Source organism: Manis javanica, chromosome 4 (assembly GCF_040802235.1).
Source record: "Manis javanica isolate MJ-LG chromosome 4, MJ_LKY, whole genome shotgun sequence".
Lineage (NCBI taxonomy): Eukaryota > Metazoa > Chordata > Mammalia > Pholidota > Manidae > Manis > Manis javanica.
Window position 1 is genome coordinate 104,804,538 of NC_133159.1, and position 19,822 is coordinate 104,824,359.

The following is a 19,822-nucleotide window of genomic DNA, read 5'->3' on the forward strand; positions in this document are numbered from 1 at the left end:
AAGGGAGACAATTTTCTACCTAAACTGGAATGATAAGATTATAAATATAAAGTAAGAGAAAGAAACATATTTTTCAGTTTGTATTCACAATATTCACAAAATATTTCACTGGATATATCAAGAAGATTATAATTAAAGCTAACTAATAAATAATATTTATTATATACTAGGCACTTTTCTAGATACTTCACATTTTATTTCAGCTATTTTCCACTTAATTTTCCTAAGTTAACTGAAATGAGATAAATACTATTATAAGGCCAGTGAAGAGACCAAGGCTCAAATAACTTGCCTAAAACTATACAGGTCTAAAGTAGCAGAGCCAAGATAACTCCAGTGACTCCCAGGGTTCTTGGGGAAATCAGAGGGCCATTCAGAGGAGCGGTTACTTTGGTGGAATATGTGCAGTTTGGTTTTATACAATGAATCACAATGGCAGATGTTACAGAAAAGCTGCAGAGGGGTTAAAGTCTGTGACTGTAAAGTCTAGTGGGGGCTTCCACTGCTCTTTCTGTTTACATATTTTCTAATAAGGTCATCTTTAATATGAAAATGCCAGAAAAACCAGCTGCAGTGTTTGCCTAATTATAGTCTGAAACCAGCTTTCCCTGGCAGATTGAACCCAGCCAGCCACAGTGAGTCAGCCTGCTGGGGCCCCACCCATCCTGCAAATTTTTCCACTTGGATCTTGAAGTCTGTGGGGAGGAACAAAAAAGTCCTAAGAGGAACTCATCTGCCTTTATGGAGACCTGAGTAATCAGTCTGGGTCTCCTCTCTTAGCTTAGGTGAATGAATCTGGGTCATGCCACTGCTACCTGTAGGTCCAGCAATTTCAGGGCTTCCTGAGTGGCTCTCTGTAGTTACAACCTTGGAAAATGAATGTGACTGGTGAAGGGCATTTTCATTAAAAAAAAAAAAAGTGGTACAAACACTAATCTAAAATTTGGCAGCCTGGCTCCCCTTGTGCAAAATGGAGGTGATAATAAGTAGGTTATTCCTCTAGGAGCTTAGACTAGGAAAGAGCCTTAAAAATCATTTGGTTTCCAACCACTTCATTTTATTTTATAAATGAAGACACATAGGCCTCCTAAGAAGTATGCTTCCAAGGTCATAGAGCTGTTTAGTAACAAAGCTGGGACCAGAGAAGGATCTTCTGGGTTTTAGTTTAGACTTCCTTACTGTCTCTAACTAAGCTAAACCACAGTGCCCCAAGAGTACGCGTTTTGTTTCCATGAGTATCTTGAGACATTCAAAAAGTTACTAGGTGAAAAGGGAAGTGGTGGGAATCCCAAAATTCCAGCAGTCATAAGCACAGAATTTTCTTCTTTTTAAATATGACTTTTCAGAGGGATTCCACACAGTCGTTCCACAGAACTCAGCGATGTTTTCATTCCTAAACAATATTGTGAAAGATATGTACCAAATCAATCATTTTTTTCTTAAGAACCATGAATAAAAGTAATGATTCTGAGTGCTGTAGCAGACACAGGTATATAAAGGAGTTACCTTTTTCAAAGAACATAATCGGATTAGGGGCACAAGAAATTTAAATTATACCACATTTAAGTTATATCTAAGGCAACAGTGGAAGAGATATCACAAGATGAGAGTAATTGCCAAATTTTTATGGTTAAATATTTGTCCTTAAAACCTAAATATTAGGACAAAACATATTTTATTATTTGTGTTCATATATTTATATCTATGTAAACCTCACAGTTATAAATATTAGCTCATCATATTTAGTTATACAATTAATTAATAAAGTAACTTTATAAAAAAGAATGAAATTACAAAGTTGAAAAACCCTAAAAATTCTGAAAGGTATGATTACTAACATGGAGAGGAGCAACCACTTCCATGGAGAAAATGGCATTTGAAAGAGACTAATTCTTATTTTTTAATTTTTTAATTTCTGTTTCCTCATTAGAATTCTTTTCTTCTCTTCTTCACTGTATGAAAAGAAGTTCTGTCTTTCTTCCTTTGGACCTTGAGGAATTTCCATTCCAACAACAAAGTTTTCAAATAACAACAAAAAATATATCGAGTGTTTACAAAGTGCAGAGCTCATGAATGCTCTTGACGTGTATTATCTACTCAGTTCTTGTAACAGTCTTCTGAGGTTAATACAGCCATTGTCTTCATTTGTACAGTGAGGAACACTGACATGAGGCAAAGACTAGTGATTGCTAGAGAGTGCTAGAGTTGGGATTTGAACATAAGTGTACTGATTCTAGCACAGTTTTATTATGCATCTCTGTGAACAGCAGATCTACTTACTCATGTTTGTTCACCCACTCTTCCCCTTAGTATTATGGGTGCATCTATGTGCCAAGCCCTGTTCTAGCTGTAAGATGCACAATGATCAAGTATGAATGTCTGAAAAAATGTATGTTAAAAAATCAATGCTTATTTCAGTATTCTTTACACATAAAATAGAAATAATTTAATTATCCATCAAGGCGAGACTTGATTATTTCAAGTATGGTATATGCATATAACAGTATCATATAGCAATGTACTGACTTGGAAGGGTATCCATAATAACAAATTTAGGATTAAACAACAAAACAATGCCCAGACTTTAGGGTTAGATGGACTCAATAGGTAATACCTAAATCAAGTCCTTAAGGGCAAGTTGCAGAGAGTTAAGTCAGAGCTGAATGGGAGATGAAGAGGAATTACATTCCAGGCTAATGCTGCTACCCATGAAAAGCCCTGGAGGCCCCAAAGAGCATAGTGTTCAGAAATAGGAGGTTTTTTGTCAAGGCTAGAGCATTAGAGTGTTGATTGAGGTTCAAGTTGTCTGTATCTCCCCACACCCTGCCCCTATCCCTGGTCAAAGCCTTATTGATACAGCCATAGTCATTCATGGTGTCACTGTGAACACTTAGCTCTTATGCCTAGAGAAAATCCTACTTGTGCCTTTGAAATTGACTTCTTTTCTAGAGAAGGATGGAGAAAGGATTATTGAAAATGTAGAAAACAGGTGAGGCCATAAGTTGATACGTCACCCCCTGCATACTAAAAGCTCATCAAATAATCTTCCTGGGTTGAACAAATTGTGAACAAACACCAAGCCCTGCCAGTGTTGGTCAGGTCAAACTGATGGAGAACCTGGTTTGGACCTGGGAGAACTTGGGAGCTCCCGGCTTCGGTGCCCTTCAACTGTCGTTTCTGCCGTGGAGCTCATGTAACTGTCTCTGACAGCACTATTTCTGGTTGGGCCATTTATTTTTGGTGGCCAGGGAAGTTGTTACTTGTTTTGGTTTGATTTTATATAGTCCCCAGTGCTCTAATGTGACGATGACGACAACACCTTGATATTCCAGCATCGGGGAAGGTGTGGGTGTGTATCTGTGGTGGGGAAAGCATCAGGGATGCCATCTGAATCCCTGTCCACAGGATGACGCTGCCCAAGATAGGGTTTTTTATCAACCTGATGTAATAATTCTGTTGTTAGTGCTCTGGTAATCAGGCCAGTTATTTCAAGAAAAGGCTGTGTGGAGGATGGGTATCAGTATGCTTCTGAATTTTATGGGAGAATATGGGATAATTAATATTTTAGCATTTAAAGATAAACTTTAGGAATTATGTTGAAAGTTTAGAAATAGAGTTTCACAGGAAAGATTTCGTTGTGCAGCACCCCACCCCCACCCCCAACCCTTCCAAAAATAAAGCCCGGTCTTTGTAGAATTTGCAGTCTGTTTTCTGAGGCAAGCTTCAAAAGTTAACTTCTGGAACCCTGAGCAGGAACCCATGAAAACGTCCACTGTGTGAAGCAAAAGGGCTGATGAGTGAAAGACCATATTGATTAACTTTGATTGACATTTTCCTTGTTAGAATGGTCTGCAAAAGTTAATACTTATTCTTCAGGACAGCCTAATGAGTATTCTTTTCCTGTGTCAAAATATGGAGTGGATCATGTTTTCTTTCTGTTTTATCATAGGATTGTAACAAAACTACTAAAACAAAGTAACCCATGTGTTTCCCATATTGAGGGCTATTAAGAGGATATGTCATCTAGCCTTCCTATTAGGGCCTTATAATCTAAGCAGGGATTCAAATACAGAACATTTAGAAATGATCAGTTTTAACCACTTACTTTTTATTTTTTTATTTTTTTATTTTGGTATCATTAATCTACAGTTACATGAGGAACATTATGTTTACTAGACTCCCCCCATCACCAAGTTCCCCCACATACCTCATTGCAGTCACTGTCCATCAGCATAGTAAGATGCTGTAGAATCACTACTTGTCTTCTCTGTGTTGTACAGCCCTCCCCATGCTCCCCACCACATTATGCATGCTAATTGTAATGCTCCATTTCTTCTTCACCCCCCTTATCCCTCCCTTCCCACCCATCCTCCCCAGTCCCTTCCCCTTTGGTAACTGTTAGTCCATTCTTGGGTAACTGTTAGTCCATTCTTGAGTTCTGTGAGTCTGCTGCTGTTTTGCTCCTTCAGTTTTCTCCTTGTTCTTAAACTCCACAGATGAGTGCAATCATTTGGTACTTGTCTTTCTCCACCTGGCTTATTTCACTGAGCATAATACTCTGTAGCTCCATCCATGTTGCTACAAATGGAAGGATTTGTTTTCTTCTTATGGCAGAATAATATTCCATTGTGTATTTGTACCACATCTTCTTTATCCATTCATCTACTGATGGACACTTAGGTTGCTTCCATTACTTGGCTATTGTAAATAGCGCTGCGATAAACATAGTGGTGCATATGTCTTTTTCAACCTGGGCTCCTGCATTCTTAGGGTAAATTCCTAGAAGTGGGATTCCTGGGTCAAATGGTATTTCTATTTTGAGCTTTTTGAGGAACCTCCATACTGCTTTCCACAATGGTTGAACTAGTTTACATTCCCACCAGCAGCTAGGAGGGTTCCCCTTTCTCCACATCCTCGCCAACATTTGCTATCATTTGTCTTTTGGATGGTGGCGATCCTTACTGGTGTTAGGTGATATCTCACTGTGGTTTTAATTTGCATTTCTCTGATGACTAGTGATGTGGAGCATCTTTTCACGTGTCTGTTGCCCATCTGAATTTCTTCTTTGGAGAACTGTCTGTTCAGTTCCTCTGACAATTTTTTGATTGGATTATTTGCTTTTTGTTTGTTGAGGTGCATGAGCTCTTTATATATTTTGGATGTCAACACTTTATTGGATCTGTCACTTATGAATATATTCTCCCATACTGTAGGATGCCTTTTTGTTCTGTTGGTGGTGTCATTTGCTGTACAGAAGCTTTTCAGTTTGATGTAGTCCCAGTTGTTCATTTTTGCTTTTGTTTCCCTTGCCCGGGAAGATATGTTCATGAAGAAGTTGTTAATGTTTATGTCCAAGAGATTTTTGCCTATGTTTTTTTCTAAGAGTTTTATGGTTTCATGGCTTACATTGAGGTCTTTGATCCATTTCGAATTTACTTTTGTGTATAGGGTTAGACAATGATCCAGTTTCATTCTCTTACATGTAGCATCCAGTTTTGCCAACACCAGCTGTTCAAGAGGCTGTCATTTCCCCTTTGTATATCCATGGCTCCTTTATCATATATTAATTGACCATATATGTTTGGGTTAACATCTGGACTCTCTATTCTGTTCCACTGGTCTCTGGGTCTGTTCTTGAGCCAGTACCAAATTGTCTTGATTACTGTGGCTTTGTATTAGAGCTTGAAGTTGGGAAGCGAGATCCCCCCTGCTTTACTCTTCCTTCTCAGGATTACTTTGGATATTCAGAGTCTTTGGTGGTTCCATATGAATTTTAAAACTGTTCCAGTTTGTTGAAGAATGTTGTTGGTATTTTGATAGGCATTGCTTTGAATCTGCAGATTACTTTAGGCAGGATGGCCATTTTGACAATATTAATTCTTCCTATCCATGAGCAAGGGGTATGTTTCCATTTATTGATATCTTCTTTCATTTCTCTTATGAGTGTCTTGTAGTTTTTAGGGCATAGGTCTTTCATTTCCTTCATAAGGTTTATTCCTAGGTATTTTATTCTTTTTGATGCAATTGTGAATGGAATTATTTTCCTGATTTCCCTTTCTGCTAGTTTATTGTTAGTGTATAGGAATGCAACATATTTCTGTGTATTAATTTTGTACCCTGCAACTTTGCTGAATTCAGATATTAGATCTAGTAGTTTTGGAGTGGATTCTTTAGGTTTTTTTATGTACAATATCATGTCATCTGCAAACAGTGACAGTTTAACTTCTTCCTTGTCCAATCTGCATGCCTTTTATTTCTTTGTGTTGCCTGACTGCTGTGGCTAGGACCTCCAGAACTATGTTGAATAAAAGTGGGGAGAATGGGAATCCTTGTCTTGTTCCTGATCTTAAAGGAAAAGTTTTCAGCTTTTCACTGTTAAGTATGATGTTAGCTGTGGGTTTTTCATAGATGGCCTTTATTATGTTGAGGTACTTGCTCTCTATACCCATTTTGTTGAGAATTTTTATCATGAATGGATGTTGAATTTTGTCAAATGCTTTTTCAGCATCTATGGAGATGATCATGTGGTTTTTGTCCTTCTTTTGGTTGATGTGGTGGATAAAGTTGATATATTTTCAAATGTTGTACCATCCTTTCATCCCTGGAATAAATCCTCCTTGATTGTGATGGATGATCTTTTTGTTGTATGTTTGAATTTGGTTTGCTAATATTTTGAGCATACCTTTGCATCTATGTTCATCAGGGATATTGGTCTGTAATTTTATTTTCTTTGTGGTGTCTTTGCCTGGTTTTAGTATTAGAGTGATACTGGCCTCATGGAATGAGTTTGGAAGTATTCCCTCCTCTTCTACTTTTCAGGAAACTTTAAGGGTGATTGGTATTAGGTATTTCCTAAATGTTTGATAACATTCAGTGGTGAAGACATCTGGTCCAGAGGTTTTGTTCTTAGGTAATTTTTTTATTACCAATTCAATTTCACTGCTGGTAATTAGTATGTTCAGATTTTCTGTTTCTTCCTTGGTCAGTCTTTGAAGATTGTATTTTTCTAGAAAGTTGTCCATTTCTTCTAGGTTATGCAGTTTGTTAGCATATAATTGTTTATAGTATTTTCTGATCTAATCTTTATTATGTCCCTCCTTCTATTGACTTTGTGTCTCATTTGTTCTTATTTTTCTAGTTTCGTTAGTTGTGAGTTTAGACTGTTCGTATAGGATTTTTCTTCCTTTCTGAGGTAGGCCTGTATTGCAGTATACTTTCCTTTTAGCATGTCCTTCACTGTGTCCCACAGATTTTGCAATGTTGAATTATTGTTCTCATTTGTCTCCATATATTGCTTGATCTCTGTTTTTATCTGGTCATTGATCCATTGGTTATTTAGGAGCAAGTTGTGAAGCCTCCATGTGTTTGTGGGCTTTTTCATTTTCTTTGTGTAATTTATTTCTAGTTTCATACCTTTGTAGTCTGAGAAGCTGGTTGGTACAATTTCAAACAGTTTTAATTTACTGGGGCTCTTTTTGTGGCCTCAGTAGTATATGATCTATTCTTGAAAATGTTCCATGTACACTTGAGAAGAATATGTATCCTGCTGCTTTTGTGTAGAGTGTTCTGTAGATGTCTGTTAGGTCCAACTGTTCTAATGTTTTGTTCAGTACCTCTGTCTGCTTACTTATTTTCTGTCTGGTTGGTCTGTCCTTTGGTATGAGCGCTGTATTGAAGTCTCCTAAAATGAATGCATTGCATTCTGTTTCCTTTAATTCTGTTAGTATTTGTTTCATATGCTACTGTGTTGGTTGCACAGATATTTATAATGGCTATATCCTCTTGTTGGATTGATCCCTTTATCATTATGTAATTGTTTTGAAGTCTATTTTGTCTGATACAAGTAGTGCAACTCCTGCTTTTTTCTCTGTATTAGTTGCATGAAATATCTTCTTCCATCCCTTCACTTTTAGTCTATGTATATCTTTGGATTTGAAGTGAATCTCTTGTAGGCAGCATATAGACGGGTCTTGTTTTTTTATCCATTCAGTGACTCTGTGTCTTTTGATTGGTGCATTCAGACCATTTACATTTAGGGTGATTATTGATAAGTATGTACTTATTGCCATTGCAGGCTTTAGATTCATGGTTAACAAAGTAAGCCATTTACTTTTAATGGAATTGAATTGAACTTTGAGTCTTTATCATTAAACAATCCTTTTTAAAAGGTAGAGGACTGGGAAAGTTAACTTCTCCCAGCATGGGTATCTTTCTTTGTTTTAAAGTTCATGGCTTTATTGAAATATACTTTACATACCATAAAATTCACCCTTTTAAAATCTGCAAGTCCATGGTTTTAGTATATTCACTGAGTTGTGCAACAATTGCCACTATCTAGTTATAAAACATTTTCCTCACCTCCACAAAACTTCATACCCATTGATGTTCTCCCCCACTCCTCCTCCTCCCAGCCCCCAGAAAACACTCACCTATTTTCTCTTTCTATGAATTTGCCTTTTCTGCACATTTCATATAAATGTAATTGTACAATATGTGACTTTTGTGCCTGGCACCTTTCACATTAGATTCATCCATGTTATAGTATATATCAATACATCATTTCTTCTTATGGCTCAATACTATTCCACTGTATGGATAAACTATTTATATTTATTCAGTGGTTGATGGAGATTTGAGGTGTTTCTACTTTTTGGCTATTATGAAGAGTGTTTCTGTAAACATTCATATGCCAGACTTTGTGTGAACATATGTTATCAATTTTCTTGGTACATAACTAGGAGTGGACATGCTGGGTCATATAGTAACTATAGTAAGCCTTTTGAGTACCACCTTTGGTTTATTCATCTTGAAAATGGAGAAAACTGTATTGTATATAGGTTCAGGTGATCAGATCCTCCAAAATCACAAGGAAGATTGTTTCAGTGAAGGACGCTTTTTGAAAAGATTCAGGAACCTGAAGTAGAGGTGCAGGAGAATCCCAGATTCACAGGGGTCATCTTGTGTCATGACTGAGGATTAAGGCCCTGACAGGTATGCAATGTGGGTCAGACTGTTGGAAGTTGGATTCAGTGCTCCTTCACTTTCTAGATGAGCAAGTCAGCTAACTTCTTGATGTCTCTCTTTCCTGGACAGTAATGGGATAATATATCTAATCTGCTTACCTCACAAGATAAAATGAAATAATATACATCAAGTGCTTTGTACAGTGTCAGATACTATACAGGTGATTGCTGTTGGACAGTGTAATTATAACCAATTAATTTTGTAATACAAGTCCAGGTCATTTGAAACAGCCAGGAATCAAACTTTTGTATTCCTGCAATTTAGATTTTATCAGAAAAGCACTGGGACTCTATAGGCACATAGATGTATTATAAATAAAAAAGTTTTGTGTGAAAGAAAAATCCTCTCCCTTCTTCCTGCCTTATCACTTCCTGTCTATCCCTATCCTCCAAAACAACATGGATGGCTAGGTTGTATTCCACTTGATGCTAAAGTGCAGGAAGTACTCTCTAGCCTTGTGTGTGCCCTTCCCACAGGACTGTTTGGAAAACACTGCAAAGTTATAGGTTGAAAAGTCTGTTGGGGATTATTGTTGCTGCTTTTATTTTGGAAATGTGATGTCCTTTTTGCTAACTGATCTCCCCTCCTTCCTTCTGCTCAAGGCAGCCAGAGCACTCAGTCTGAGCAGGTAGACTCCCACTATCTTTTAGGGCTCTACCAAAAGAGAGCTCTGAGATTCTTGAGAAAGTGATAGCTCTCTTGTTGGTGCCACCTTTGGTAATACTTTCTATGGTATACTTTCAAACATAGGATTTTGATATACTTTCAAACATAGGGTCTCAGGATAGCTAAGGATCTTAAGATTTTTCTAGAGCTAACTCATAGCTGATGGGTGAAGACTTTTAAAAATATCCCTGGCAAGTGGTTCTTTAGTTTCAGTCAAGTCCCTTTTGTGACAGGAAATTTATTGATTTACTCTCTTTTGTAAGTGATCAGGAAACATTTGATGTATGAATGTATGGATAGAGTGTGACAGTAAGTTCATCACATTCAACTCTACTGGAAAATTTATTCTTGTATCTGGTTGATAGTTACTTCTCTATAATTTCTAGTTTCATTCACTTTCAGATCATTTTTTAAAATTATGAATTATTTCACAAAAGGAATGTACAAAAAGTAATGCAACACTTGTCCATGTATCCAGTACCTGAATCTTAACAAATGTTATTTTCACTCTTATTTGCCTCAGATTAAAACACAAAAGCTTGCATTACAGATACAGCTGCAACCCTCTTAACTAGCCTACCCAGCTCCCCATCTCTGGACTCCTTTCCTATAGTTAATTACTGCTAAGTATATTTCTCAAAGTTACACAATTAAAAAATAGCAGAGCTGGGATTTGAACCTGGATCTCCTTGGCTCAAAAGTTGTTGCTCTTTCCCCACCTAGATAAATATGCATAATAGTAATAGTATTTATTGCCTATATTTGTAAATGGCTACTCGTGTCAAGGGTTACTTAAAATACTATTCTCCTGGTCCTCTATTAACCATATTGTTATTTAATAATTTTTTATTTTCATGAAATGTAAAATTATGAATTATAGATATCAAATTAGAATTTCAGTTGCAGAAATTTTATTGCATTTGAAAAGAATATGTCAATTTAGATGATTAGTCATTCTTAGTGGAATGGAACTTTATTTTTAGGAGAGAGACTGGTAAGAGATTAATATGTTTTCAAGCACTTCCATTATACAAGCTATCTGGGGGGTCTGAATATGATTAAGCAAATGTGAGGCTGAGTTTTTTTTGAAGGCAAACTTGATAGTTGGTTATGTTAATGGAGCATGACATACAACAGCTGGGTTGTAATCCTCCTACTATTGTTGGCATTGATGGAGTCCTTATTAAAGTCTTACTTCCAATTTGAGCTAATACATGAAGAAGCAGTGGGAAGAAGTAATTAAGGAAAAAGCAGGAAAGAGTCATTAATTTTTGGAAAACAATGGTTTGAGAGAAGAGTGCAGATTTTTGATGTCTCAAGTAAAAAAGGAAGGACAAAGGCAGTAGCACTGGCTCTTGCTCAAGAACCTGCACTCTTTCTTTATGTCCTAAGCAATGCAGAGTTAGTCAAAACATAAAGGCCTGGGACTTCATATGGTCACAAGAGGCCCTGATTTAGTAGGTCTAGTGTGCAGCCCAGGTATATGCAGTTTTATGAGTTAAAGTTACAAAAAAAACAAACAAGTAAAAGTAAAACAGAAGCAATAAATAAACAAAACCATCTTCCTAGGAAGCAGCCCCTGGCTCTCCCCCACTGATTTTTTCCACGCTGCCCATGCAATTTGAGAGCCATGATCTGCCTAGAAGCACAGATTTAGGCTCCTCACTCTGATTCAAGGTCTGCCTGAAATTATCTTCACTTCCCATGCTTTCTGTCCCCACATTACAGGACAGCATGCGTCCTCTGCTTCAGTCCCCTGGCCCTCTCACCGCTGCTCATGTTCTACCTACCTATGTCATCTCGTATTCTCCCCAGACCAACCAAATTTGGTTCATCCTTTAAGGAGAGTAAAACACCAGTTCTCTGTGGGAATGTCTCTGACAGTTTCTCTTTCCTAATTTCTATAGTTTTTACTATTTGTACAGTTCATACTGTCCTTTGATTTTATTTTGCCATATATTATTCCCTATTCAGAACTCTTATACAAAGTTAAGATTCTGCATTTTGTATGAAAATTAATCAGTTAGAACAATTTATTTTACATATAACATTTTTGTAAAGAGGAATACCTTTAGATAGGCTCTTCATCCTAAAACATCTGCATAATCTTGTATACAAATTGAATTCTATTAGAATTAAATCCAGTGAGGTCAAAGCAGGTTAATTATTCATCCATTCTTTCATTCAACAAATATTTATTGAGCCCCTACTATGTGCCAAGCTCCATTCTTGGTACTGGTGATATAGCAGTGAACAAAACAGGGAAAAATCCTGGCTTTCTTAGACAATGATAGTGCTATGAAATAAAAAACAGTGAAGGCAGATACAGAGTGCTGGGGTGAGACATAGTGTGAGTTACAGTTTTAAATAGAGTGGTCATCTCATTAAGGAGGTGACATTTGATCAAAGAGTTGAAGAAGGTGAGAAAGAGAATCATGCAGATACCTAGAGAAATAGCATACCGTATGGAAGGAGCAGCAAGCTCAAACATCCTGACGAGGCGGGGTGTGCGCTGTTTTTGAGAAACAGCAAAGAGAATCATTGTGGCTGGAGCAGTGTGTAGGGGGAGAGAAGAAGGAAATCTGTAAAAAACAGAGGCTCCAGATTATGAAGAATGTCCGGCTTTATGTGCTAATGAAATGACTTAGCTGTTCACTTTAAATTAGGGAAGCCAATGGGGGTTTCCAGCAGAGGAGTAATCTGACATGTTTTTAAAGGGTCACTGTGGCTGCTGTGCTAAGAACAGACTATAGGGGCCAAGGGTGGGAGCAAGGGACCAGTTAAGGGGGCCATTCAAATAACTTAACAGAGTGATCGTAGTATCTCGGGCCAGAGTGGTGATACCACGAGTATGAGACATCCAGTGGAGATTTCTACTAGGAAGTTAGATATGGATTGGAGTTCAGGAAAAAGGTCAAGATGGGCACATAAACTTGGAAGTGTAAGTGAACAAAACATTTTTCTATAGTAACCATTCTAGCAAATGTACTTTCTTTGGAACTATTAAAATAAACCTTTCTGTGTCCTTGGAAAGTTATGAGGATAATATCAGCAAGCTAACCCATATTTAACAAATTAAATCAGAAAAAAATAAAATAATATGGAATAGTTGTCTTATCATCAATTCAACGAATATTTAGGGAGTGCTTCCTGAATACTGTTAATGAGAATACAAAGACACAACATACTCCTTGCCAACCCTCAGAACACTCTGGTGCAGTGAGACGATAGTAAGCAGGCCTCCACTGCACAGTGGAATGCATGTTACAGAGGTCTTCTTGGCTGTTGTGGGGACAGAAAGAGTAGACGAAGACATCTAAGTCACTGACCCTTTCCTCAGACACTCAGTTGGAAAGACATAAGCATGTGAAAAGTTAAATAGCTCTAAGTGGTGCAAATAACCCTTCAAGATAAGACAAGCAATATGAGGCAGCATATGTACATGTGTCAAATGCTGATACTTGCCTTAGGAGCTCAAAAGAGCAAGAAGTCTTCCAGGCCAGGGGTAGCAGGGCAGACTCTATTTGGGTGGGTTTGAGACTAGGATTTGAGAAAAGAGGCAGGATGTCTTGAGGGGACATGATGGAGTTTTCCTTTTATTCTAAGAGTGACAAGATACCTTTGAAGGGCTTTAAGGGAGATGACAGGGTAAGATTTGAATTTTAGAAACATTATTTTAGCTATAAGACAGCAAACAGATGGCTGGAGTGAATTCTGCAGACATGCTAGAGACTGTTGCAAAAGTTTGTGCTGTGAGGTTTGTGGTGAGAATGGTGGAACTATCTAGCAAAGAGTTGGATATGTAGGGATAGATTTTTGGGGAGAGGACTGGGATGAAGTTTGGGGGATTGATTGGGAGGCAAAGGGCTAGGCCTAAAAGTGGTTAAAATCCCTAAGGGGAAAGTGTGAAGAGAAAAAAATCAGGAGTCAAGAACTGACCATCGTTTAAATACTCACTTCAAAAAGGTGGCAAAAAAGAAAACACTAAAAGGGCCAGAGAGATAGAAGAGCAAGATATCACAGGGCATACAAGAATATAGACATTAGTGTGCAGAAAGAAACATCTAAGTTGGGTAAAAATACCCTGCATTCATAGACAACTTTACTTTCCATAAAACTTTTATTGAGTTATTTGATGTGATAAAAGAATCTAAGTAGACATCAAAAGCATGATTAAACACTAATCTAGAATCTGGCAGCCTGGTTGCCCTTATGCAAAATGGAGATAGTAGTAAGTAGGTTATTCCTCTAAGAGCTTAGATCAGGAAAGGGCCTTAAAAATCACCTAGTTTCCAACCATTTTATAAATGAAGACACATAGGCCTCTGGAGAAGTGTGCTTCCAAGGTCAGAGAGCTATTTAATAACCAAAGCTGGGACCAGAAAATTATCTTCTAGGTTTTAGTTTAGACTTTTCTTCACTGTCTCCAACAAAGCCTAAATGACAATCCTTTACTCTAAGAGCACAGACTTAGTGAAAATAGTTAAATGAAATTTAAATGTATACATTTCTAAAAAAGGAGGAATATTTTGTCTTAAATTACAATCTCTGGTAAGATTATATCCCAATCCAAATCTATTCAAAAGAATGCTCAGTTCGAAATCTTCTGCATCCGTGGATGTTTTGTTGCCCTTGTCTAGCTTGGATTAATACTTAGTCTATAGGCACAGACCTGATCATCTACATTTGCCCTCTTACAGCACTAAACTATGTTTTCTACCTTTATCTTGCATCTACCTACCACTTCAGCATTTTATTAAAAAAAAAAAAAAAAATAATAATAATAATAATAATAATAATAATAAGGGAGAAATGTGGGATTCACATATAAATCAAGTATAAAATCAAATGAATAATCATAATTGACCTGATTGTTTATAGTTCATAATGCGTGATCAAAACCAAAAGTTTCTGTGATGACTGCCCTTGTACTGTTCACCATGTAAGAACTTATTCACTATGTGGAAACTTGTTCACCATGTAAAAACTTGTTCGTTATGCTTCAGAAGATTGGAGACTGTTGAGAATTAGGCTTGGGGTTGATTAATGATTGTGCATTGAGTCCCCTATACAGAATTTTATTGTTGTTAACAACCATATGATCAATAAATATGAGAGATGCCCTCTCAAAAAAAAAAAGTGTAGTAATACAATAAACTTTGCATCTCTGGTAAAAATAAATAAATAAATAAATAAATACATAAAATGAAAAAAAAAAGAATGCTCAGTTCTAATTAGACCCTTCTGAGGCCACTTTATTCACTCAGACTTTGTCTACTTTTCAAAGCAAAGTGCAATTGCAGCCCCTACTGAAGATTTCTCTCATCATCCCACTGAGAATCAGTTACTCTTTATTCTGGGTTCCTGTATATTTGGTGTTCAAACTTCAGAATGAAACTTACTAATGGGTCATGAAATCAATTCAGTGGGTCACTCCCAGAAGGAAAATTGAATAGAAAAAATCAGAGTGCATCACACATAGTGATGATCACAGTACTTTGTGAAATTTTTACTTCAGTTGTGTGTGTGTGTGTGTGTGTGTGTGTGCGCACGCGCGTATGTGTACTGAATTACAGTATAATGTAAAAAATTTGAATAACGCAGGTGTGGAAGATTGTAGTGTAAAACACATACCTATATAGCCACCTAGCTCTTTGAGGATTGGAACTGTTTTCATCTTTGTATCCCTCATGTTCAAAATACTACCTAGCCAGTACTCTGGGGATGTTGATTGGAATTGTTATGAAGAACTAAAGAATTAGAAAAAGGAAGAGCAGGTGGGTTGGGGAGGAAATGCATACTGAATTAAGTACAAACCTCTTAGTTTCCTTCACTTTGGATGTTAAAATTAATTTTTTTTTCAGCTAATATTTCTAGAACTAAGAACCTGTGTTTGGTATCTGGACTGTGGGATTGTCTCCTAGTCACCTTCAATTTCCCATGTGATGTGGTATAAATAATACTTCCTGCTAATGTTGCAGCTGTCATTCAGGGATCTTAAATTGCTTTGCAAGCAGGATCTGGTGATGAGTGCCTGGCTCCAGTTGGCAGGTGCCAGAGTTAAGAACCAGTGACTAGTTGAAATCTCAGGGCTCCAGGCTGACGCCTCCCTCCCTCCTCTCCCACCCTGTCTTTCCCTAAACCCTTGAAGGAAGGAGCCTTTGACCCTGCCTCTTTGTCAGCTTTGAGAAACAGAGTTTGCAAAGATTCCACTGAACTAGAAGATTTACTCTGTCTTTGGGTGGCTCTGGTGTGTATGGGGGGAGGTGCATGGTAATAAAGGCTATTTAAATGCCATAGGGCTTGAAAAATCCAGGGAGGGAAACTGGGAAGAAACTGATCAGAGGTGATTTTCTGAATCATCAAAGGAAATTTAGAGACCCCTCTAGTTAGTAGCTTAAGATTTGTACCTGACAGAAAAGATATTTCATATGTGATCCCCATTTTGTATACATGTGCTCTTCTCTATAGCAACCTTATTTCTTGCTTCTGACCTTTGGGTTTCATTGTGCAAATCAGCCTTCAGGATTTTATTTGTATTACCCCACCCCAACAGTACCTTCATTTCCACCTTTTTTGCAGCCCTACCATCACATTGAATTACTTCCATTCTCCATTTCCTGGAAGCTTCTGGGAGATCAAACCCCTCTCTTTTCCAAGAAACTGTTAACTGCCTACAGTTGGGCCTGGGAGGCTCCAGGAGGGTGACAGACAAGTCCTGGCTTGGAGTCGGGTTACACCACTTGTGCCTGAGTTCACGCAGCATGTTCCTCTATCAGGGATTCCGCAAATATCTCCCGGAGTTAAAAAAAAAAAAAAAAAGAAAGTGCCCTGTGCTCCAGCACCCAGAGCAGCGAGCCCAGTCCTGAGCCCCAGAGAGAGCTTACCGGCCATCAGGGCCATGGCTCCATAGCCTCAGCAGCGTCCCAGCCGGCGTGCTTCATGCCGCGCTGCAGCGGCACTACGTTTCTGGGGTGAGGGGGCGATTGGGCAAGCTCCTCCCCATGGGTTGCCCACCATGTCTAATGGATATCGCACTCTTTCCCAGCACCTCAATGACCTGAAGAAGGAGAACTTCAGCCTCAAGCTGCGCATCTACTTCCTGGAGGAGCGCATGCAGCAGAAGTATGAGGCCAGCCAGGAGGACATCTACAAGCGGGTGAGTGCGGGGGACCTGCACTCCCGGCGGGGCAGGGCTGGCGGCCCACCGCTCAGACTCCAGGCTCTTCTTAGCCCAGGCTGTGCTAATTACAAGGGAGCCGGGGTCAGGCCGGGTCTGGTCCACCTTAAGGCTCCATGACCTTGAACAAGCCCATTCACCTCTTTTGTGCCTGTTTTCCACTTTCAGAGAGGGAGCTGAATTAAAACAGAGGCCCCCCAAACTCTGTGGTGTGAAATGGGACAAAACAGTCACCTTGGGAACTGTTTTAAGTGTGCATTTTTTGCTTCACCTCCAGGGATTATGATTTAGTAACAAAAAGGGGAGTTTAGAAATTTGCATTGTTAAACAAACCCCAGAGGACTCTCTGAAGCAGGTAGTTTCCAGGCCACACATTCCCAAAGAGCAGGGCTCCTTCCACTTCTGGCTCCAGTGGGCAGGGAATTTCACTATGGAGGAAAGAGCAGGGGCTGAAACCACGTCTGCTTCTTGAGAGATTCACATTTGTTTTTGAAGATGATTTTGTAGATAACCTTTAAAGACCAAATCTTGGGCATTTTCAGTCTTAGGAGTAGTTCACCTTGGAATGAAGAAAGGGTACTGATGGAACAGCAGCGGGTCTGAGGCTCCGTGGGAGGGGGCCCGGTGCGTCACTGAAAGGGAAGGCCGTCTTGATTGACGGGCAAGGAAGCCTGGAGGGGAAGGGAGCTGGACTGGAGGAGTGCGGCCAAAGCACCTCAGGAGGAGTACCTGAGGCAGTGGGTCACGAGGAGTAGGCTTCCTGACCGGTTGCCCCGCGTTGACCCCTCCTGTGTCTCAGCAAGCATGGAGGGGGCCTGAGTGACCTGGACCTGGGGGTCTCTGGCTTCATCAGAGGTTCTAAATCTCCAGGTGTTTACACCGGAAGACTATATAAATATCATCATCGTCTGTGTGCTCTATGTCCTGTCCAGGAGAAGGTTAGGAAGCATTACAGGCTGCTAGATAATATATTGAATCAGAGGAATAAACTGGTGTCTACGAAAACTGAACAATTATTTGGTAAATTCAATTAATGTGGACAGCTAAATCTGGGCATTTAGCCCTATTTTCCTTCTTAATGGATTTCCACATTTTAACCTGAATTTCCAAAATTGACCCAGATTCATCCTTCATTTCTGTGTGGCTATATGGTGAATGTACCTCAATGAAGCTTCCAGGGGTCAAGGTCATATCTGCAAGTGAGGGGATGTTAACTCAGAGAGACAAAGACAGGGGAAGGAAGAGCTGCAGTATTTGCCTCAGGGTAGGAACAGAGGATGCATTTGTTCACTGTGCAGAGGGAGGAACATTTTCCCATTAACTGTCTCCAAAGCAAAGCAGAAGGAAAGGGCAATTTCTTATATAATTTGAGGGAAAGGATTTTTTTAGCTTGAATCAACTGACTGCTTGAATCATTTGGTTGCACCCTGCGCCTTGCACTGGCTAAGTAGACACTCTGCAGGGAACACACGGGTGGGATGTGGTGGGGCACCATTGCTCTCCTGGAGAAGTGTGATTAAGAAGATTATAGGAGCTGCTTGGGCATAGGAGAGGGGAAAGTCACAGGACATTGTCAGATGCAGAGGTGACAACCCTTTTGTTAGATCACTAGTCCTATGCAGGAATAGACAAGGTCTTGTTCTCTTTCTTGTCTTCAGTGCAGAATATTCAGGAAGCTACTGGTATCCTCTGATTTGAGGGAATCTCAAACTACTGTGTCCCGTTCTTTCCCTTCTCACTAAATTTGTTCAGTGCACTGGGCACATTACTCATCCCATTTGGTTATGATTTTTTGGGAAGTGCTGAAGGCTTTAGGCTAACATATTCGTAGTATTTTGGAAACAAAACACATTATACCATTATCAATCATTAATATCATAGTTGAATTTAGTTTACCATACTATGTGGTGATGAGGGATTGATAGAAACCAGGGCAGTTCCTTTTTGATGGAAGGACAGGGGATTAAAAAACCAGCATATCGGGAGCCTGGAACAACCAGGTAGGCAAGTTAAGAGGTTAAGACCTCTCTGAGTCTGTTCTAGCCCTTGTAGAACTCATTAAGAATAATATACAGAACCATAGGCACTAAAATTATTTGTTTTGAGAGTATGAATAAACAGTCATAAAGATTAAATAAGAGTTTTATCAAAGCAGTTTGTAAACTTCACAGCTTTATGCATATGTGAAGGGGTAGTAGTTACATGTGTATTGGAAGTAACGGCTTTATAATATTTGTAAGTGAGGAAGAGGTTTGGCTGTTTTAATCTCACCCTGAGATAGTCCCATGAATGCGTCTTACATTCATCCTTGTTAGTCACATAGTGCTTCCACAAGATTAGGACAATTAATTAGGAGCAATGCTGGTGAAGAGACCAAGGGTGACAATGCAGTGTGTCATATACTAAGTCAGGTATTTCAGATGGGAATTTTAGAGCCCAATTCTGTGACCAAACTGCTTGATTTTTCTTTAGTGTTGGAAGGACACTTCTTTAAATATAGCAAAAATGTTAAATCATATCCAACTGAGCTAGAATCTATAATTTGGGTGCTGTATGCATGTTTCTTTTAAATAATACCAGTGTTTTTTAAACATGTAATGCAAGTCTGTTGTGAATAGTAATTATTTTATCATTTTACATAATTTGTTACTGATTTTTTTGAGATACTTGTATTTAAGGGTGAAGAATTACTGTCTTAAAGACAATCAAGCATTTCATCCCGATAAGTTCAGGGGAGCAAAATATGGGAAACTTTAGGAAAAAAGAACTAGAGAGAGTATTTAATCTTTCTTTCCAAGTGGCAAGTTCTCCTTTAGGTAGTTGACTGAGGAAGAGACTAAAATTGATATAATCCTTAATTGTAAAAGAAGCTACAAGGATGTTTAATTGTATGAGAAGTTGTCAGAGTTAAAGAGTTATGAAAACCTGGAAGTGTCAACTTCAAGCAAGTAA

General features: G+C 38.6%; 1 protein-coding gene across 16 annotated transcripts in view; it reads left to right on the plus strand.

Moving 5' to 3' along the window:
* The window catches only part of PDE4DIP (phosphodiesterase 4D interacting protein), a 268,329-nt gene that overhangs the window by 73,214 nt on the left and 175,293 nt on the right, over positions 1-19,822 (plus strand). For 14 of the 16 annotated variants that reach the window (XM_073234511.1, XM_073234503.1, XM_073234501.1 and 11 more), the window contains one exon: positions 16,739-16,849. In XM_073234511.1, coding sequence (XP_073090612.1) covers positions 16,739-16,849 — 111 coding nt within the window. Of the gene's footprint in view, positions 1-16,378; positions 16,850-19,822 lie in introns of those variants that run through there. The other 2 variants (XM_017670410.3, XM_017670412.3) reach the window with 2 other exon arrangements.